General features: G+C 60.7%; 3 protein-coding genes across 3 annotated transcripts; all 3 read left to right on the top strand.

Moving 5' to 3' along the window:
* Nucleotides 1-1,853: 1,853 nt before the first annotated feature.
* Nucleotides 1,854-10,740, top strand: HRG_03537 (glycosyl transferases group 1 domain-containing protein; the record flags this gene model as incomplete). The annotated part of the gene is made up of 4 exons (XM_044862008.1): nt 1,854-2,083; nt 2,151-2,979; nt 3,041-9,477; nt 9,564-10,740. 4 exons carry the CDS (start codon nt 1,854-1,856, stop codon nt 10,738-10,740), a joined length of 8,673 nt encoding a protein of 2,890 aa, XP_044723034.1.
* Nucleotides 10,741-12,111: 1,371 nt separating this feature from the next.
* On the top strand, nt 12,112-15,737 carry HRG_03538 (GRAM domain-containing protein; the record flags this gene model as incomplete). The annotated part of the gene is made up of 3 exons (XM_044862009.1): nt 12,112-12,347; nt 12,570-14,989; nt 15,043-15,737. 3 exons carry the CDS (start codon nt 12,112-12,114, stop codon nt 15,735-15,737), a joined length of 3,351 nt encoding a protein of 1,116 aa, XP_044723035.1.
* Nucleotides 15,738-16,762: 1,025 nt separating this feature from the next.
* On the top strand, nt 16,763-20,018 carry HRG_03539 (zinc finger protein; the record flags this gene model as incomplete). Its single annotated transcript, XM_044862010.1, has 5 exons — nt 16,763-16,941; nt 17,035-17,679; nt 17,746-18,869; nt 18,932-19,200; nt 19,260-20,018. The coding sequence occupies 5 exons, from the start codon at nt 16,763-16,765 to the stop codon at nt 20,016-20,018; spliced, it is 2,976 nt and encodes a 991-aa protein (XP_044723036.1).
* Nucleotides 20,019-22,158: the final 2,140 nt, after the last annotated feature.

A 22,158-nucleotide genomic window follows, 5' to 3' on the forward strand; every position in this document is an offset into this window, starting at 1 on the left:
CACCGGCCACTTAACCTCGGCTGGCGTGGTGGCATGAGCTTTCCTCGCAGCACCCGTATCAACCTGGAGCGTGCGGTGAAACGAGGGTGTGTCTCGAGTTGTGAGTACATCGATGGGCGTGAGCCGCAGGGCGAAGACTGGCGGCAGGACGAGTACGGGTTACGAGAGGCCTCTTGCCAGTCCCCGTATGGACTGGAGATGAATTCAAGCCCTCCCCCATAGTTGACCGTCGATGTTCGTGCGCACCCGAGCCCAGCCGCTCAGGCCAATTGAAACCGCCACGGGTGGGCGCGAGAAAGCTCGTGTTGAAAGCATTAACGGCTTAACTAGGCAAAAGTGGAACGCTCCAATAGATGCAATGTCATGTCGCGATGCTGTCCGCAGTTCGTATAGACAGATGAGAACAAGCCTGATTGAGGACGCGCCTAGACGAAGACGAAGCTGTTGAGCTGGGGCAACGGCGGAATACAGGAGTCGAAAGTTGACGATTTGACGTCGTGGCCGTTGATCACCGAACAGGAGGAGCCGACGTCATTCCCTTTGTTGACATGGGATATTGATGAATGGTGGACGGGCCAAAGATAGAAGCCGCTGGAGCGCTCCGCACAAGTCGGGACCTGGCTCCAGCTGTTGTCTTGGCAGGGGCCTCAAAGCAGTCAAAGGACAATGCTTGGAGAGCTGATTCGGCCCGTTGCTTCAATTCCGCTTGCTCTTTTGCCTTGGACGCCGGCAGCCGAGGAACGGCGGCGCAGGCCTTGCCCGTGGGCCCGCCGTCGGAGAGAGGCCCGAGAATGCAGGGCAAAGGGACGGATGGATTCCATGGCCATTGCCGTCCACGTGGGCCCCGCAGGCAGGGGACAGGAACCGTAGCCAGCGGGCGTATCGTCAGCAGGGACCGGGGCTTGAGGGAGTGGAGTCGGAGTTGAACGGCGCTTGGCCTTGGGCAGACCAACGACACCTCCTCCATCTCAGGTGCCATCTGTCGTCTACTTGTCCGTTCAAGGCTGAACCCAAGCCTCGAAGACAAGGTTCGGCCGGCTGCGGCTAGCTACCGTATCTGCGCAAAGCTGGTTAGCCATGCGGCCTTCGTGGAGACGGGGAGAGAGTTCCGCCGCGATGGCGCTCCCGCTTGGACCTGAAACACGACCCAGACGCCGTCTCCCCTACTCCAGCTGCCTCCATCATGAGCTCCGTTTTTAGGCCTGCTTGCGGCAACTCAAACTTGGGTTGAACTTTACCCCGGAGATTCGCGCATCGTCTTTGTCGGCAGAGCTTGGCGGCGTGGAGACGTTTCCCCAGTCTCTTTCTCGCCTCGGTTGGAGCGTGCACGGGTGGAACCGCCAACCCTTGGACACTGCATCAGGCGGTAGCGACTGGAGTCGAGGCGACGCCACGCCGGCTTTGTTATCGACATACGAGGGTGCGGCCTGCCGACGAGCTTTGCGTCGTTGCTGTGCTGTGCGGCGGGGACAAGAAAGAAAGGTCATGGTGCCTCACTGGAATGCCCCGCCGAGAGCCCGTGGGTTACGGAGCTGGTAGCGCCTCGACTAGAAGCACCCACAGTGGCTTTGCCTCCAGCGCTCCTCCAGGGGCCCTCCGGGGACGCATTATAGTGGCCGTCTAGCAGCATTACCTTGCACCTCTGGACTTGACTCTCGTCGTCGTTTCTCTTAGTACTCATCAACAGCCCAAGGCTGCCCATAGATGCCTTCCAGCCCAGAAGGATAGAGGTGCCGCCTACACACACACTCAATCTCATGGGCAACCCTTGATCCCATCCCCCCCCCCTCGCCTTCGTGCGTCTCGTCTTCATGTCGCCAGAGGCCGTCGTCCGTCTCTAGTCTCTCGCTAGCATGACTTCCTTCTTTCAGCCCGACTCCTTTGATCCCACCATCGAGGAGTGCGGCTCGTCAACCTTTGATGTCTACTGCAACAACATCGTCCCAGCAGACCGCCGCTTTCAGTCCCCTTACCAGGTCGTCAACTTCGTCCTCGGCACAGCTGCCCTTGCCCTGCCTCTCCTGCTATGGCTCTTCCTGCTACTGCGGAGCAGCAGGCTCAAACAGCTTGCCGGGGCTTCACGGTATGTTCGCTCTTGCAGATATTGAGCTTCCTCCCCTTTCCATCGCAGCACGCTCACCGGGCAACAGTTCAAGCAACAAAGGGGGCCAGTTCAAAGACCTGGATGGCCATGGGACTACTGCTCCCCTAACTTGCGACACGAGCACTTCTCTCCCGTATGAATCGGACTCGGATGGCTCTTTGCAACCGCATCACGAGCCCTACCATTTGACCGTCCTCCCCCTCGACTTCTCTCCGCCCGGCGCCGACCAGGACGACGTCGGCGCGCGGAAATCCACCCGCTGGACTATTGGCACCGTACTCCCGCCAAAGAGGCCCCTGGCCTGCGTCAACCTTGATGACCTCGGCCCCGAGGCCCTCCGAGATGCCCAGCTGGAGCGGACCACGGCGGTTCTGGTGTCCATGTGCGTGGACGGGAACCTCGCCGGCCTCGCCCTTCGCGCCTCGTCTTCCACTAAGCCGAAGCAAGTCGAGAAGCTGTTGCATAGACTGTCTTCGAGTCAAGTCTCGGCCCTGCTCCTGTTCCACCACGATGGCTCGCGCATCCTCGACTCCATCAGCCTCGAGCACGCCGCGGGCATCGTCGTCGAAAATGCCGTCATCCTCCCAGACGGCCAGCGCAGAGATTACTTTCAGGCCAAGGGGCTCCGTGACATCACGGCCAAGTGCGCCAAGGAGCGCGAGACCAGGCCCGACTTCTTCCTTGGCTTTCTCGAGCTCTGGAGGCAACGGCCGCATCCGTCCATCGTCCGCCGAGCCGTCAAGCTCGCCGACCATTTCGGCGCCGTCGTCGAGCACGCCTCTTCGGACTCGGGCTCGGACCCGCAAGTGCCCTCGGTCCCGGCAAGTCGCACATTGAGCGCCTTTGAGTATCTGAAGCGCCCGGACGTGACAAAGGTGAACGAGGCTGTCAAATTCCCTTCCTATTGCTGTCTTGGTGGCTGACCCCTGAGTGTAGTTGCAAAGCTGCTGGACCGCGGAGCAGCGTAAAACCTGGATCCCCGATGGCAAAGCAGCACCGCCGCCAATGGCACCGCTCGAAGCCAAGCAGCTCGGCTCCATCATCCCCGGCGCCCCCAAGCTTCTGCGTCACGAGCCGTTGCCACTCGCGCTCAGTAAGCTGCAGTCGGAGAAGCCGGCGTACTGTGATCCGCCCGAGTACGTCTCGTTTGCCCCGAGCCGTGACGACTTCTGGAACACGTCACGCGACGGCAATACCCTCTCGCCATACGGCTGCTACTCCATTTGCTCCGAGCCGTCCCACGAAGACTACGTCGCCATCGTCGAGACTCAGCAGCACCTCAAGGAGCTCGACATGCTGCACGATGTCAACAGTGTAGCTTCCTTCAAGCTTCTCGGCTCTCTGCGGTCGCTCGCCGCATTGGATGGTTGTGGCCCTTTGGTCCAGGACCTCGTCAATGGCCTCGAGTCGCAGCATATTCGTGTCTACAGGGGCCTGGACACCGGCTTCCGACTGCCCGACGGAGATGCCTCCTTCTGGGGCGTTTCCAAGACTCGAGACCCTGATAAAAGGCTCTGTGTCGACATATTCATCTCGCAAAAGGCGCCAGATGATGCAGCCACCGTTCTTCACACCTGGCTGGCGCACCACGGCCTGCCCCGCGACCTGCGGTACCACTCGGAAGCCCTGCTCGAGACTGGCACCGGCAGTGCCGCTGCCCTCAGCGGTCTGCCCATGAGCATCAAGGCTGGCATCGAAAGGGCAACGCGGGCGGAAACGCTCCAGCTGCTCCAGCAGATCCAGGTGGCGCGGCTTGACGGGCCTCTGAGGAAGCCCATGGTCGAACTGTGCCGCTTCCTGCTCGTTGACCAGACGTCGACGACGTTGCGGATGCGGACATATGGCCGTAAGCTCCTCGATGGCTCCATGACCATGCGCGACGCCCTTGCCGTCCGGCTCGAAAGTCTGGTACGGCTCGGCGCCCACAAGCTGCCCCCTCTTGAGAATATCATGGAGCTCTACCGCCTGGTCGACGAAGCCGTTCGCGACGCTCTCTTCTACGGGGACAAGGAGCCCCTCAACGCATTCACCGGCGCCCTCGTCCAAGCCTTTGACATCGAGTCTTCAAGCCCACACAGCCACGTTGACGTCGACACCGATCTCTTCGCCCTCGTCTTCTTCGGTGTGCTGCGCAGAGCGGCGTTTGAGGATGTCTACAACGAGGCTACCGACCGCTGCCCGCTCTTCCTCCAGCCCGACCAAGCAGCCGTCTTCTCGGAGCTCTGGGTCCTGGGTTCGCAGTGCGAGGGTTACTTTGGCATCCTGCCGCGCGACCTGGGCGAGATAATCTACGACCGCTACCGGCTCTTCCTCGAGGGGCGGGTGCCAAACACCGGCGACCGGACCAACGAGATCATGACCATGTACTCGAGCCTCGAGTCGAGCCCGCAGACCGAAAGCGTCGCCAAGCGCAACAAGTGGCGAGCCACGCTTGGGGGTCAGACGACCATGTTCGAGAAGCTCGACAAGTGGAAGACGCGCTTCGCCGAGTTTGGCGCCATGTCCATCTTTTGCCTCCCTGCCATTCTCGATGTCGTGATGCTCACCTTTATCGGCCGTGGCATGTTCATGACTGCATTTATGCAGCCGGACCACCTCCGCGCCGCCGTCTACGCCCTGCTTATATCCCTCCTCCTCTCTGCCGGTATCGTTGGCTGGGTCGGTAGCACCGGCAACTACTACCTCGCCCACTATGCCTACGACAACATGGTTCACTTTCACGTCCAGCGCCTCTCGGGCGGCTTTGTCCTGGCCCTCGCCGTAGCCGCCTGCGGTCTCGTCGTCTTCTCCCTCGTCTACTCTGTCGCCGTGGGCTTCATCTTCGTCGCCTTCCTCCTTGGCATCACCACCTACCTCAACCTGCTTGGCATCCTTGCGACCATGCATCAGCAAGATAGCCCTATGACATCTGGCCGCACCGTCGTCTGGCGCAACATCCCCCTACTCCTGCTGTCGCCCCTCATCTCCTCCTTTGTCAACGGCCACGACATTAAGATATATCTCCCAATCATCTACACTTTCCTTCTCGCCCTCATTTACCAGCACCGTAAGCTGTGTCACGAGTGGTCCTGCTGGATGAGTAATATCCCTGACTTCTCCGACAAGGACGTTCTCGAATGGTTCGTGGCCAAGAACGAGTCAGGCCCAGATTCCGGGGAAACGTCGCAGGTCCGCGGCAAAGATGCTCAGGATGCCTTTCGAGAGGCCGTCTCGTCCTATAGCCGCCGGACGCGAGACGCCGTCACCTCGGGTCTCATGGTCGACGCCCTTGTCGGTCGTGTGGCCAAGGGCATGCCCTACGTCGGCTGGCTGTTCAAAAAGGCCGTGCCAGACGGCAGCCTTCCGCCCACCTTCAGTAGCGGCTGGTTCACCCAGCTCAGCGATGCCAAGAAGCAGCAGCAGCAGCTGTCGCGAGGCCTCAAAGAACACAATGTCTTCATTCTCTTCCGCATGGCCCGCTACGACATTGGACAGAACTTGGGCCTGTTCCTCGTCGCCCTCATGGACCGCTGGGTGAGCGTCATCATGGGTGCCCGGCTTCCCCATGCCAGCCTCTACACTGACTCCCGCGCCCGCTACGGCATCTGCTTCTGTATCCTGTACTTCAGCTTCTCCGTCATGATCCTGGACGTTGTCTTGCAAAAGTATTGGAGCCTCCGCTTCACCTCGTCCAAGGAACCGCTTGCCGACTTCTACCACGCGCAAACAGTCGCCAAGGACTGGGAAAGGATGCGCCGCAGGACGCTCATGAGCGCCCTGGCTGAGCTTTTCCTGAAGATTCTCGCCGTCTTCGGCGCCACTACCCTCCTCCTCTGGGTCTTTGTCGAGAGCTCCGAGACGATGACGCTGTACTACCTCTACGTCCTCGGCTACACATGTGTCATCGTCTTCCAGTTCAACCGCTGCTTTACGACAAACGTTCACGCGCACATCGTCATCATCTTTTCTTCTGCCATTGTCGGCTTTGTGCTGGGATGTGTCCTCCACGCGGTCCCCGCGACGGCCGGCTGGCTCTACTCGGATGTTCTATCCCAAAACTGCGCAGCCGTGTTGGCGGCCTTCGGGACTTTTGCCTGGGCCTGGCGCGATTTCTCCACGCCCAGCACCACGAAGCTTACCCGCAGTGCCGGCAAGACCAACCAGGATCGAGAGATCTGGGCCCAGCCGATGCTCAGGGCAGATGCCGATGCCGAGTCGAAGATGCCCCTGTTCAAGTCTCGCAAGGCCAACGGGGTCACGGCGATGCATGAGGATGGCTCCTTGATCGCGCAGAGGATCGGCCAGCTTCTACACAAAAGTCTTGCTCACCAAAACGCCATGGCCAAGGAAGCCCCATGGTCAGAGGAGCTTCTCGACACCGCCATCGCCATGTGGAACGCGCGCCGCGTCCGGGTTTTGGCCGTCGACCGTGAGAGCTTTTCCTCGTCTGGTCTGGGCGACATTTGCTCTTTGAGTCAGATCGATGGCGAAGTCCTCGTCATCAAGGTCGGCTTGTTTGGCAAGACGGAGCTTCGCTCGCCTTCATGGCATTCGCTGCTTGCCACTGTGTCTGCCGAGGCCGTGCTCTACCATGTGACCCGAGTCGACCTTATGCGGTCGCACGCTCAAGCGGTACAGGCCGAGCACTTCATCCACGAGACAACCACCGTCTCCAAGCGAATCGAGGTCGAGCTGGCGTCCGGGGATGCGAGCGATCTGAAGCGTGTGATCCGCAAATCCAACCCCGAGCTCATGCGCCATCTCTGCTGGAACGTGGATGTTGAGTCTGATTGGCAATCCATCCCCCAGAGCGGCAGAGAAGCCATCATTTCTCGCATCACGGGGCAGCCCATTGTCTTCTCCGAAGAGCTCTGGGAGTGGACGTCGCAGGAGCGCATCGACATACAGACTGTCGATTTCCATCTGTATCTCTCTCTCAACATCTTTCACAATTGCACAGAGAGGTATATGTCAACCGTCTTCTTCTCCGATGGTGATGGTCCCAACACCTTCGAACCCGCTGCCGAGTTGAAGCCCGTTCGAGTCCACGGTCGGCGGGGACCAGGCAACGTTCTGCAGCCCTTGGTCCGGGCTTTCACCGCGGTTCCCCTTTCCATCGTGAAATGGATAGCCGTCATCTCGGGCGGAGGGGCCAACGTCGAGAGAGAGCTCTGGTATAGCCTGCGCAATGTGTTTTGCGGCCGTCTGATCCTCCTTCCTACCTTGCTCGTGTGGAAGGCGTGCCGAAAGCTGAAGGACTCGTTGATTTATGCACTGCTTGTATATCACCGGCCCACCCTCGTCAACATTATCCGGCTTGCGCATAAGGGTGAGCGGCGCAAAATCACGGGAAACGCCATCGTTATGGACCAGGCCCGCAAGTCTGTCACCGCCTTCGCGACCAGCGGCGAGGACGAGCAAGCCCACATGACTGTCGAGGCATTTGACGGGCTCCCGCAAACCCTTCCGCAGGGTAAGAAGCCGGCCTTCAAAGCCAGGTACGATGAGCACCTTCGCCTGACCAGCCGCGAAGACGGAGACGGCACCATGGCGACCTACAACTACGGCGCTCGAGTTTGGCAGCGCAGGCCGCAGTCGAAGGAGGCTGTGGGCGACAAGTACAGGACCATTGGCATCTATGACTGCCACGGGCGCATCAAGCACGGGATCCTGACCCTGGGCGACTCGTCGATGCTCAACTTCTGCTACCACTACAAGGCGACCCCCAAGGGCAACGCCAACATTCTCGCAGCGGATTTCATGCCTGTCAGCAAATCGGGGTCCAGCGACCTACTGTCCGTCTTCTGGGGCCCGCCCCCCAAGACCGGCGCTGGCGACTATGACTGGATCCCGTCGGACAAGGTCTACCGCATCGTCAGGGTCATCAACGGTAAGAGATTCGTCACCGAGTTCGAGTATCGCCACCGCCGCGACCCCGTCAGCACGACGATTCTGGAAGGAGACAATAATCACAGGACCGCCGTCGCCGAGGAGCCCAGACTAGCCTTTGAGCAAGATTTTCTGCTCCAGAAGCCCAAGAACCTGTCATTTGACTGGGACGACGTGCTCATTCACCACAGGCCACTCCAGGTGAAGCGCATGAGGCAGTACGCAGGCAATGGGCTATCCATGGCGTCGCGTTGGAGTCCCTTGCACCTGTGGAAGAGAAAGGTCCATCTCTCCGTCCCCACCTGGCGCATCCGAACCGAGCTGTGGAATGGCTGGCTAAACGGCGGTCTCGACGCCGCTACCGTTTGTTGGATGGACGAGCTCATCATCCGCGGGGAGCCGCTGCTTCGCAAGTACTGGCGTGCCCGCGAGCGCGGGAGGTTCCAAGACGCCAAACAGGCGCTGGACGACGACATTAACCAGATCGTGTCGGCCATTGACATCGAGACGGACATCTCGGAGCTCTGCCTACTCCCCATCAGGACCGCGGACCTGTACGCGATGGGATTGGGAAGGGACGCCACCGAGGTCACGAACCGGCCGCAAGACGCCTACAAGGACACGCAGGACCGGCTGTCCGTCATCGTCAACGACATTGGGTGCTGGCCCGAGGCGCCGGGCGGCGTGTCAAACTGCAGGCGAGATCTGGTCAACGGCCACAGCACGATCCGCAACCACGTGCTGGCCGAGTGTGCCAACGACTTTGGTATCCCGCGCTTCCAGGTGGAGAAGAACGTGCAGTCCCTCAAGCTGCTGCCGCTGTGGGGTCTTGACGGCAAGACTGCCTACCACGGGCTCATGGAAAACATGACGCAGTCGCAAGTCGACGACAAGATTCGCGACACGGACATGCAGAGAGACGTGGTGGGCGTCTTCATTCCCCTACTCAAGGATTTTGTTAAGGGGGCGCGCACCAAGAGCTACTCGCGCGCTGACCTCGTCAAGTACACCAACGTCTTCCTCTCCATGTCCAAGTACTACGAGCACAAGGACTACAACCAGACGTGGAGCTCCAAGGTGGTCGAGGATGCATGGGCCGAGGCGTGGCTCATCCCCTACCATGACGAGAACATCACGGACCCTTCGCAGCACTTTGACATGCAACGGCCCAGCATGGCCGACTTCAAGGACGCGCTGGGCATCTACCTGGCCTACTTCTTCATCTTCTCCGTCAACATCCCCGAAGAGTGCCCCCGCGTCTTCCAGAGCACGCACCACGGCATCAGCAGCCTCTTTGGCATGCTGCTCAAGTACCGCCGCGGCGTGACGTTTGGCATCTGGGACCACGCCATCCTGTGGCGGGAGAGCTGCCTCAACATCAGCCCGGCGCAGTGCGAGCTGTCCGTGCCGGTACAGTCGATGCTTCTGGCGGGAATCCGGCTGGCGAGTCGCCTGGCCTATTTTCACGCCGACATTGTCGTGCCGTGCACGTCGCTCTTTAATCCGTACGTTTTTTCCTTGCTCTCGTGCTGGCCCCACGCTGGCTTGTTGCTCTGCTTGAATGTTGAATGTGTGCTGACCGAATCGTTAGGATGTGGGAAACTGAAATCGGCACCGACAGCGGCAAGCTCTGCAGCAGCAATGAGTTTGCGCGCAAGATTGATCCCATTGTCAACGGCATCAGCAACATGGACTCGTTTATGCCTGTCGACAAGGTGCGCACCGACACGCCGACGGCGGTGATGCTGTCCAATGTGCAGTTCATCAAGGGCATCAAGACGGCTATCCTGGCGGCCGATATTATCGTCAACCGCTACGGGTTCCACGACTACAAGCTGCTCGTGTACGGCGCCAAGGACCGTCAGCCATCGTACGCGCTCGAAATGGCCAAGCTCATCGTCAAGTGCAACCTGTCGGAGAATGTGATCCTGGCAGGCTTCGGCAAGCCCAAGGAGGTGCTCAAAGACGCCTGGCTCTTTGTCAACTCGTCCATCTCGGAAGGGCTGCCGCTGGCCATTGGCGAGGCGGCGCTGGCAGGCGTGCCCATTGTCGCGACCGAGGTGGGCGCCACGGCGCTGGTGGTGACGGACCCGGACGACCCGGCGCAGCGATACGGAGAGGTGGTGGCCCCCAACGACCCCGTGGCCCTCGCACGCGCGCAGTTGAGCCTACTCAGCATGGTCGGACCGTGGGCACGGTTCACGGAGGACGGCGAGACGAGCGGGGTCGGAGGGTTGCCGGAGGACATCTCGGCCGAGGACGTCGAGTGGCTGTCGCAGCGCATGTACGACAGGAGCGACGACCGGCGCCGGCTTGGGCTCCTGTCGCGAGAAGTGGTGCTGCACAGCTTCCACGGACGGCGTTACCTGCGTGAACACGAGCAGATGTACTGGATTCAGTGGCACATGGCCAAGATGCGCGCGGAGCAGGCTCTCAGCGCCGGGACCAAGAACGCGTACAAGTTCGGCTCCTTGCCCCCGCTGCGGTACAAGGAGGCGGAGCTGGATGAGGAGGAGGAGGTGTGGGAAGAGGCAGAGGACAAGGCGGCGGTGGAAGCCGACAGGGAGACGCTGGTGGCGTCGCCAAGGGCCAGCGTCGACTCGGAGTCGCAGAGCGTGCGGAGTGTGGATCTCAGGACGAGGCTCTCGAGGCTGGTACGACCAAGCTTCATGAACATCAACAGCATGGACCGCAGTTCGGGCCATGTGCCCTACAGCCTGGGAGGGTCAACGGCGGCGAGCAGTTTCAGCAACTGGGCGCCGGGCTGAGAGGGCGTTTGTTTGGATAAGGGAAAAGGAGTTGGCTTGATGCCGCACATGATTTGCATTTGCATATATTGCATATACTGTATATACTTGTAATCGTCCATATTACATAGCTGGCTTAGACGCCGGTCAGCGGGGTCTTGAGCGTGGTGAGCACACCGTGCTGTACGGAGGCGACCCGTGGCCAGGTTGGCTCGGGCGACCTGTGGTCCACTGTTTCCAGCGAGATGCCCCGATAGGACGAAGATGGGTAATCGAGATGGCTCTACGGAGCACAGGCATGACGCCTTCTGCATGTAAATCAAGATGATCCGGATACCTGTGATGTGTGACGTCACTGACGCGGGTGACGGTGTTGACTGCATGGCTTCGAGGACGAAGTATGTATAGGGTACCAGGGTATCTAGGTAGGCTGTTTACGCCTGCATTTGTGTCCAAAGGCCTGCTCCTCGCCCTCTCTACAGAGTTCCAGAGGGGGAGCGGGGGGGGGGGGTTAGAACGTCCATTGACGAGAAGGTGCGCCGACGATTATAGCCGCGGCTGTTTCAAAAGGGGGGACGAGTCAAGAGTCGGGTCTCTGGTCGCTGAAGAAGTTTGTTGCAGCAACCTCGCCTTTTTAGGTAGTTGGCTTGCTCCCGCCCCGCTCTAAATGCCCTGGCCGAGGCCTCGCTACAGGTGGCACTGTGGGCTTTCTCAGTCACCCGGCTCTGACCGAAGACTGACTAATATTACGGCTTCGCCGCCGTGCCCGGAACCCGCTGACGGGGGAAGGGACCTGAGAATCCGAGCGGCCACAGAGTCCAAGAATTGCTAGATAGGGGAGTAGAAGTAAGGAACGCGCGACGGGTCTCCGACGAGCATCCCCATCTTGTACTATACCTAGCCTAGCACGTCTTTTGCCCTTATAGGGATGTCCCAGACGGTAATCAATACTACTACTACTACTACTACTGCTACAGGTGGCACTACAGTACAGGAACGCATGCCTCACCGGGGTGCGAGTGGCTGCTGAGTGGGTACAGGGGGACATGAACGGCAAGTATTGGCATGCGCGGCTCAAGCGGGTCAGAGTACCGGCATCGCCATGTCACCATCTCGCAGGTGCCTGTACAGGCTGTCAAAGTCACGTCACGCATCTCTCTTTCTGCCTGCACATCATCAAGCAACCTCCCGGGGGCGCCCTTTGTGTCACCCTCACCGTGCCCATTTCTCTCTCGCTGCCTCTTGCGCAGGACGACGTCGACGACTGCATCGACAACAACCCAACTGCTGCCGCGGCGCGGCCCCCGTCCCCCTTGCATTCGGTCGCCCTCCTTGCTCCTCCAGGCGAGAAGCAAAGTGACCATTACGAGAATACACACATAGACGATAGCCATGGACAGCAACGGCCTGGGCAAGCTTCTGCCAAAGGCCATCAATGCCAAGCGGAAGAGCAGGAAGCAGAAGCTTGCGCGCGGGGCCGACGCCGACGCCGACGACGCGGCCAGTCGCCGGCCCTCGTCTGCCTCGACCGACTTGAGGGTCCGCGACGAGGCCGACGAGGCTGGCGACGACGGCGGCAGCTTTGCCTCGCACGAATCCAGCGCTGCTGCCGTCGACTCTGCAGACCCGTAAGTGTCTCTCTTTTGTCGGTGCACATGGCGCATGCTGGATGCTCGACCTCAGCCCAGCCCGTCTGACGTCTCCCTGCCCCCTCCTTTTGCTCGCTCGTCAACCTCTTCTTGTCTGCAATTCCTCTCCCCTCTTTCACTTTGGCTGGCCCGTCCACCATGCCATCTCCACAATTCGTCGACAAGGTCATTTTGACGAGTCCCTAACCCCGGTCTGGACAGGCGACGACCCGCATCTGCCGCTCCACCAACAGCTCCCGCCATCTCCGCCCATCCGTCTCAAATTGGCTACCTGACAACCTCGTCCCCCGTCATCCAAGCCAACCACCTCGACTCCCATCGACCGCTCTATCAGCCGCCCTCGCGCTCGCAGAGCGATCTCAGCAGCATTGACGACAGACATAACTCGTCGCCCGCCTCCGCAAGGAGCCAAAACGCCCTTGCCCGTTCCTCGACCCTCGACCCTCCGCCTCCCGCCAGGGTAGCTCCTCCGGAAGGACGGTCCAGGCCGCAGCCACGCATCGATACGCGACCGCCCCGAACTCCGCCCGCGTCCGAAAATCCCGCCCCCGTCATCGTAAGCACGCCCCCGACCCCCGTCGACCGAGTCGACACCGCTGGAAGCCCTCCGTCCGACAATCTCAAGACGTCGCCGTTGAACGGCGGGAGTCCCCGATCCAGCCCCGATGGCAGTGGCCCCTCCCAGAGCATGAGCACACACTGGAGGTCCAAGTCCGGATCGTCCGCCACCATACCCAGCAAGCTGTCCAACACCACCCTCGCCCCGCTCACACCCACCGCCGAGAGCGGCGAGGAGACGCCAAGCGCCCCTAGCTTCTTTTCCTCCGTCCTCTCCGCCGCCCAAAACGCCGCCAGCACACTGAGCAATAACATCCCCGGCACCACAATCGGAGTTGCCGGCAACAAGAGCCGTTCCAGTCTGAATAGGTCGCAGGGCTCGTCGGCTCCCAGCCAGGCCGGACCCGAGCTCGACCCGCCGGCCTCGGAGCCCCGACCTGACCAAGGCATGGACCCGAAAAAGGACTTGGCGGTCCGCACTCTCGGAAGGGGCGACTTGAGCCTTAGCCAGCTCGGAATCGCCGAGCCTGCTGGCTCCATGGCCTCTCCGGCCAGCACCAAGATCTCCGAGGCCGCCGATGCGAGAACCAGGTCCGACTCGGCACCCGTCGAGTCCCAGGCACGGGCAATAGACACCCTGCAGGAGGAACCGTCGAGCAGGCCGCGATCCCTGGTGGAGGCGACGCTCGGCGATCAGACGCCCCCCCCGGCCGAGCTGGACTCCAAATCCCCCGTCCAGCGCGCCTCAAGCATCCGGAGTGCCATGCGGCCGCACAGGAAGAGAGGAAGCTCCGCCACGACGGGAAGCACGAGGACGGCGGTCGGGGCCGCCATTGCAGCCGCCAACAGCTCGGTAATGAATCCGAGCGCCGGCTTCGGCGCCCCGAAGCTCACGGGCTTCGCCATTGCTAGCAAGAGGCGGAACCGCGACTTTCACAATCTCTTCAAGAGCGTGCCTGACGATGACTATCTCATCGAGGACTACAGCTGCGCTCTGCAGCGCGAGATTCTCGCGCACGGCCGGCTCTACGTCTCCGAAGGCCATCTCTGCTTCAGCAGCAACATTCTGGGCTGGACGACGACCTTGGTCATGGGCTTTGACGAAATCGTGTCCGTTGAAAAGAGAAGCACCGCGCTAGTCTTCAAGAACGGGCTCATGATTTCGACCCTGCACGCCAAGCACACGTTTGCCAGCTTTACCAGCCGAGACGCCACCTACGACCTCATTGTCAATATCTGGAAGCTCGGGCACCCGACACTCAAGAGCACCCTCAACGGGGTCCGGCTCGAGGGCACGGGCGGTGACAAGACGGAAAAGGTGGACGCGGAGCCGTCGGCCCCAGACAACGACGTGCCGGCTGGCTCCGAGTCGGATGATGACAGCGGCGACGATGACGAAGACGACTTCTACGACGAGGAAGAAAACGAACACGTCCCAGACACGCAGGCCACCGAACTGTCGGGCGCTGACGCCGAGTCGGAGAAGCCGCTGCTTAGGAAGGCGTCGGGCATGACGGCCCCGAACGGCGCCCCGGCCGACGCGCCCAAGGAAGCCCCGTCGCCGCCCAGCACCGCCGCCGACTTTCCGGGGCCGGCGACTCATGCGCCGACGGACTGCGGCGACTCGGCATCTCACTACGAGAAAATCGTCGGTGACGACGTCATACCCGCGCCCCTCGGCAAAGTGTACAACCTTGTTTTCGGCCCCGGCTCGGTCGACTGGATGACAAAGTGGTTGACGGGAGACCAGAAGTGCAGCGACTTGCAGATGGAAGATAAGAAGGGCCTGAGTCTAGACAACCGAACGCGAAACTACACGTACATCAAGCCCCTCAACGCCTCAATTGGCCCGAGACAGACCAAGTGCATCGTGGCGGAGACGCTGGAGAATCTCGACCTGGAAAAGGCGGTCAACCTGAGCATCTCGACGCAGAACCCAGACGTTCCTAGCGGCAACGTGTTTTCCGTCAAGACCAAGTACTGCCTCTCGTGGGCCGAGAACAATGCCACGCGTCTGCAGGTCAACTGTACCGTCGAATGGACGGGCAAGAGCTGGCTCAAAGGTTGGGGATTGTCCTCGTGTCAACGATAAGCGCTAACCTTTTTGCTTATTCAGGACCGATCGAAAAGGGCGTCAGTGACGGCCAAACGCAGCACTGCAAGGACCTGTTTGCGGCACTCAAGGCTTCGGTCTCGTCGCGGTCTCGGCTGAACACCACGCCGAACGGGCCCCCGAGAATCAAGAAGAAGCTCAAGAGGAGCAAGGCGCTCCAGTCGGCCGATGGCGGCTCCGAGAGCAGCGGCGGCCCAAGCCACACGGCCATGAAGAACTGGGGGCTCCTGGAGCCGGTGCGGGGGCTGGTGGAGCCATGCGTCGATGTGGTGCGCCCGCTGCTGACAGGCAACGTCATGTACGGGCTTTTGGTGGGCTTGCTGGTTGCCATGTGGTTCGGATTCGGGTCGGCGCCCAGCAAGAGCTCGGCGACATATGGCCCAGGCGTTGGCTTTTACAGCCCGTACCGGGTCGCGGCGTACGAGGAGATGTGGCGACGAGAGGAGAGCGAGCTGTGGGAGTGGCTCGAGGAACGCGTCGGGCTGGATCGACTCGGGTCGGAGGGCTCGCACGCGCGAAAGAAGACGCCGGAGCCGCGGATCATCGAGGAGAAGCTCAGAGAAGGGCGGATGGACGAGAAGGAGGTGGAGGAGGCGATTCGGGTGACGGAGGAGAAGCTCAAGGTGCTCCGGGGCGTGGTGGCCAAAACGAGCCGGAGCCAGCAGCGGGCCGGAGGTGGACGGAGAGAGGGCCGATGACGGGAAGGGCAGAGCATGTTTCTCTTGTACATCATCTACTCTTAGTACTAGGTGAGGAGCACGGTTTGTGCGAGGTTCGGCAGAGCTCGTCGGGTCCATTGGTTGGTGGGCGGGCGTAGACGGTAGAAAGCATGGGTAGGCGGTAGCCCGTACAAGGCAAAGAGGCGTCTGCCGCGATGTTCGAGACTGGGGTGGCTTGCGTTGGTCTCGGATGGTAGGACTTGGCGGATAAGCAAGGCATTGTCGGCAGATGTCAGCAGACTGCTGTGTGTCTTGTGCCGGTTTCTACCAAGTTCTATTACCCAGTACTGGCATGAGCTGAGAGCTGTTGCCGCTGCAGCGCAGAGGCTCGGATCGAATGACCTGCAGCGCAGAGGCCCGGGTCGAAGGAACCAGCAGCGCCGCAGGGTTGAGTGGCTGGCTGACGACGGGCTTGTTCATGCCGCACATCACGCCATGCCGGGAGAAGGGGGCCGGGTATTATTTACTGGTACCAAAAGTTGACTGATTGATGATGATGACCATGGGCTGCCTCCCGTCGAGGCCGTGACACTACGGCGAGGTACCACCCAGGCAGGGCACGACGAGGCGAGACGGCGAGGCGAGGCAAGGCCGGGCCCCCCCCCTCCATCTCCCGCCGTCAGCCACGCCGAGCAAGATCAGACATCATCATGTGGTTGGCTGGCACGCCGAGTCCTAGAGGACAAGGCGTCCCGCAGTACCGGCAGCCAACACTCTCCTCACCCCGCACGCCGAGTCCTAGGCCAGTTGTCCTGCATAACTACCCAGGCATCTCCGAATGCCCTCCAGGGCGCGCAGGACCTCGTTCTCGGTGCTTTGCGCTGCCTCCGGCTGGCTTGCGGCTCTAGAGAGAGGGGTCCACCGGCCTACATCTACCCATGAGCCGGCTGTGTCCTGTCCTTGATTTCCTGCCGCCATGGTTGCACCTGTTCGCGCTCTCTCACTCTTGCTGGCCTTGCTCGCTCGTTCCCATTGACTGAGAGGGGAAACTCGGATTCATCACCATGGACAGCCCCCGGCGTACCTCGTTTGAGGAAGCCAGCATCACCTCGTCCAGCCTGCGACGGTGGTGCCTCACCTCGGCCGCCAATCGATCGTGGGCCAGGCGCTCGACAGCCAGCTCGTCAGACTCGGCGTCGGCCAGCTTCGTCGAGGGCAGCGAGCGGCAGGCGGCCACTTGCGTGTAAGAAACACACACATACACACCCCTGCCAGGAGACGACGAGCTGAGGACAGAGGGAGAAGAGAAAGCGCTGACCCTACAGATCCGTGGCAGGGCCCGCGAAACGTCCGGCAACGACTGCGTCCTCCACAGCTTCGTCGTCTGGGCCGCCGTCAAGCGCAATGCCAGCGTCCACATGTCGCTCGCCGACAAGCGCCGTTGTCCGCTGCTGCAGTGCCGCGAGCAGTTCGTTGACCACGAGCTCATGCTCCAGCACCTCTACTCGTGCCCCCATATGGCCTCGGGCGAGTACTGGTGCTACGACTGCGATCGGGTTGAGCAACTCGGCGACGCCAAGTGCAGGCGCTGCTGCCTGGGCCATGCGTCAAAGAGGAAAAAAGTCATGTCAATGGCCAAGAGCTTCTTTGGCTCCCTTGGCCATCACAAGTCGAGAAATCGCGGCCTCGCCGACGTGGACACGGACGTCGATGGCCAGATGCCCCCCAGCTATGAGTCCGTGATGGCTGCGGTGCCTGAGGGAGCCGAGCTTCAGGCCAACGAGATTTTCGAGGCCGACTCGTTGGAGCTCGCTGTTCCCGAGCCGGAGCTCGCTGCCTCCCCGGCCGCCGAGGCTCAAGGGCTGTGCCAATCAGACCCCATTGCCGCCTTTCTTCCGCGACTTATCCAGCAGCCCGTCATGCCTCCTCCGCTGTCTCCTCCACCCCCTCCTCAACCGTCGGTGCCCTTCGAACCAAGTAGGTCTGGCTTTGACGAATCTCTCATCAATTGGGAGCCATCTCCGACCCCCCCGCCAATCGTATCCAGGGGCCCGTCGAACCCTCCTCCGGTCAGGGCGCCCGAGAGACCCGTGCTCCAGGTCAACACTCACGGCCTGGATCATCGCCAGGTCCGCCGGCCGCGCCGAAGCAAGGACCTGACGCCGAGCTCGTCCGTCCGATCGACCTCGAGCGCCACCAGCACGGCCAGCCACGAAATCTCGCCATTGTCGATTTGGTCCGGGGCCTGGAGCAGGGGCCATGGCTTCGAGTCGACGCTGACGTCTCCCGCAGACGACCTGACCAACCTGGCGGATCTCTGGCCACAGCCCAAGCACGCGGGACACTGGTTGGCGAGCGAGGGCCAGGAAATGAACCTGGCCAGGCATGCTCCCGACATCGTCATGGCGGAGCTCGCTGCCGACAACCCGTTCGCAGAGCCCACTGCCGACGTGCCCATGCTTGATTACCTGTCCGATGATCCGTTTTCTGGCGATTTGGACCTGGGACAGCCCGACTTTGCGTTTAATGACACAGCCACCTCGGTTGTGCGGTCTGCGGATGCGAGCATGACCTTACCGTCGACTGACGTGACCAACTTCTCTCTGGAGACCACGCCGCTGGAAGCCGAGCCCCCGCGCCACGAGCATGTCAGCGCGAATTTACTGGCCCAGTCAGTGCGGAAAACACTGCAAGTGCATGTCGAAAGTTCCGTAGACAGGCTCGGGAACGACGAGAACCCCTTGGCCCAGGAGTTTTGCCAAATGACGGCCTGCTCCGTTGCCGTTGCCGGTCTTGAGGCCATGGAAAACATCTTTGAAGGCCACCCGGAGACGTCACCCGTCAAGCTGCTCTGCTTTGTCCACGTAGTCTACTCGTTTTCTTTGATGGTCCACGAACAAGACGCCTTTAATCGCAGCATGCAGTTCTTCGCCCAGGCCGTGGCGTATAGTTGCTGGTTGCCTCACCAAGACATGCAGTCCTATATCTTGGCCGTCGGCCTTCTCTGGAAGCCTGAGAGCATGGCCGATGATGCTTTCGCGGAGCTCCAGCGGGCGAGCTTGTCTCGGTCGGGATCCAAGTCGCTCAGCCCCAAGGGCAAGGAGCGCGCTGACGTCCCGGGCCGATTCCGGTGCGATCCCCTCTTGCTGGCTGCTCAGCACGTCCTGGACGGTAAGCGCAAGAACCCCGTGGACAGACACTCCGCCCTGTGGCTAAGGCGTCGCTTGGTTTAGAGTTAGAGATGACTGCGCTTTGCGAAACGCAGCGGCTAGAAGACCAAGCTTCTGAGCTGTGCATGGAGCACCTGCGAGAAGGCGGATTGCTAGCCGGCAATGGCTCTCCCTTCTCCATGACCGCAAACAACATCGCCGCGTCGCTCGCTCGACAATACAACGCTGTCCCCGGCTTCGAGTCGGCCATGCAGCATGTCCTCGACGAGTTCGGGTCGGGCCCGGTAGCTACGCCTCGCCTCTTGGAACTGCACCTCGTGCAAGCGGGAAAGGTCGCTCCTCGGTCGCTCGACCCCTGAGCGCACTGATCAAGGCTGACAGGCAAAAGCAGATGCTTCTCCACCCGTCCATTGATATAGACGAGTACGTCCTGTCGGTGCGAAAGCAGGTCGACACGCTCTATGAGGGACAAACGCCTCATACGGTCGAGGTGGACCCACGGCGGAGGTTTTACCGTCTCGACATCCGGCTGCTCATGCGGTTGATTGTCCAAGAGATTGAGCTGGGGGACGAAGCCCTCCAGGACACCTCGGGAGCCTCGAGAGCGGATGGGCTGTTGGAACCCCTCGCCAACGAGCAAACGAGGATGGATGTGGACAGTCACAGTTCTGCGTTTGATTCCATGCCTGGATCCGGTTTCGCCTTGCCCACGGACATGGTCGACATTGCTGCTGGTATCTCGAGGCCTCCCGTTCCGGAGATTGCTATCCACCCGCCTCCCCCAGACGAGGGGGGGTCAACCGCTGGGCTCGAGCAGACGACAGGGTCTTGGCCGAGCTGCACCACGACACCGGCATCTCCCGCAGCAGCAGCAGCATCGAGAAACGCTGCCGCCGTCAGCTGCTGTGAGATATGCGGCTACCGGCCGCGAGGCGACCCGCGGTGGTTCGGGGGCAGCATGGCGAAGCACAAGAAGCTGCAGCACGGGACTGGCCCGCCAACCATATACCGGTGCCCGTACCCCGGTTGTAACAGCCAGTACCGAAGCCGAAAGGACAATCTCAGGCAGCACCAGATTGACAAAAAACACTTTGTCAACTGGGAGGATGGTGGGAATCAACGGGGCGGTAAACGGAAAAGGATGGAATGAAGGGATGACGGGCGAGTGGTTAGGTGGCAAGGCAAGTACTGTAAACGAAGGGGGCAAGGAAACGCGGAGCCTCCTGAAAGCGTGGTTGCGGGTTGGGCTCGAGATGTATGTGCCTGGGAGTTTTGGTGTATATATGACGACTTCTTGCCTCGGCCGTCTCAAAGAGTGAGCATGGCGTCGACGGGTATTGCTCGAGTTTATTTTTATCCAACTCTCCCCCCATCAATTTTTTTTTGCTTCTGCCCTTTTCGAACGAGACAGGGGGCAAAATCTGGAGAGTCAAAGGGGGGCAACGACTGCATGTCCTTGCAGGGTTGCCGAGGGAGGCTGATGCGAGGATGCTGCGTCATGGATCAAAGTATCAAGTTGCACAACATGGCTGATGGCAGAGGACAGAGAAAAAGAGAGGTCGGAAAAGAGAGATTCGGTGACTGTCGATGAGGAGTGTGTTGCGCGTCGGGCGGGATCGGCGGAGGGCCTGTCATATGTTATATGCGTATGTGCCGGTGACGATGCCGATGTGGTTTTGTTGCACATGCATTTAGCTTCTTTGGTCTGATGGAGGCGGATTGGACGGATGGCCTCGTATCGTGCAGGCGTTGGGCGCTGGCTTGATGCCTTATGCTTGTGCATCTCTCTCTCGGCCAGTGGCAGAGAGGAGGGTAGTGCGATAGATGTGCGCGAGTCACGTGAGAGGGGCGGGAAGCAGGGAGTGGCGGTACAGGTGATGGATGGCGAGGGAGGAGGTGCGGGAATGAGGGATGTGAAATGGCGGCTGTTGTCCTGTCTTTCTTGTCCGTTTTTGTATTCCGATGGAAGCAACGTCAGTTGGATATAAGTGAGTCGTTGATGGGGCTTGTGGTAAACGGCTGGCCGAGAAAGAGCGTGGTCGGCTTGGGTGCCACCCAAAACGGTTATTAGCATAAACCAGGCGGTGATAATGTCATTTTGCAACGTCTTTTACTGCGGGCAGCTAGCTCCCGGTTTCTGTGTGCCTCTTGGTAAATGCAAGCCTCCCACCGGGAGGTGAGGGAGCCCTTAGGTCTTGGGAGTCGTGCCTATCTGGGGTACTGCCTCTCCGGCCAGACGGCCCCCGCACTTGGAGAGTTTAAGAGAGGTACTCCTGTTGGACAAGTACAGTACTTGTCAGGCGAGACAAGAAATTGTTAGTGCACACATCGATTGGCACGCCGAAAGAGCGCATAAAAAGGGGGCCGCCTCAAAGCCACCGCGTCGGCATGCAGGCCCCGTGATAGGCCACTAATCTTTGCTAGCGGCCATTCCCGTTGGCACCCATTGGCGACGCGAAGCAACTGTACTGTACAGTACAGTGTGTACCTGTATCAAGTTTCACATGCGATTGTGCGTACTGTACATGTGCATGCAAAATTGGGTGCATGTGAGAGCGCGGTTGGAAAAAAAGCTCTCCATGTTTGGTGACGTTGCTCGAGGCTGGGGAGGCTGGGGCTGGAGATAGTACCTCGAGTTAGCGCCGGGCGGATTGCTGCCCCTAGCGCCGGGCTTTCTAGCAGGTACCGCTAACTCTGGTCCCTGGGCTGCACTGTGGTGACTGGCACCTTCCGCTACCTACCTAGGTACAGTACTGTAAGTAGGCCGCCAGCCCAGGTCAGGGTGCCTGAGGTGGCCTGCCCTCCTCCCCCTCCCTCCCCCTCCCCCCCCTCAAAGAAAACCCACTCCATGCCACTCCTCCCTTCTTTCTGCCCACACCTCTGCCCGGCGCGCACTCCACGCCTCCTCCAAGCCCAGCTCCATTTAACGACACCCCCAAAAAAACCAGGTCCAGGGTTTTGCTTGAGCCGCGCAGGCCTCGTCGAACGACAGTCGCTTGCTCGACTCGGGGGAATCGAGAATCGACAAGAAGACGACGACAGGAGCCTGCTTCCGCCGCCCTCCGCCAGCACTCCCGCCTCCCAGCTTTCGGGCTCACGAAAGGGGGGAGAGGAAATCGGGCCTCGTGTGTGCGGGCGGTGCTTGGTACGTGCTTGCAGTGTTTTTTTTTCTGCGCTCCCCTGGGACTCTTCGGACAAGACTCTTCGATCCTCGGACGGCCTTCGCTTCGGACGACAAGATTCGTTGTCGTCACTCTTTCGTATCCCGGCTCCTCCTCCACGCCGGCTTC

Source organism: Hirsutella rhossiliensis (genome assembly GCF_020360975.1).
Source record: "Hirsutella rhossiliensis strain HR02 chromosome Unknown scaffold00003, whole genome shotgun sequence".
In the NCBI taxonomy this organism is placed as follows: Eukaryota; Fungi; Ascomycota; class Sordariomycetes; order Hypocreales; family Ophiocordycipitaceae; genus Hirsutella; species Hirsutella rhossiliensis.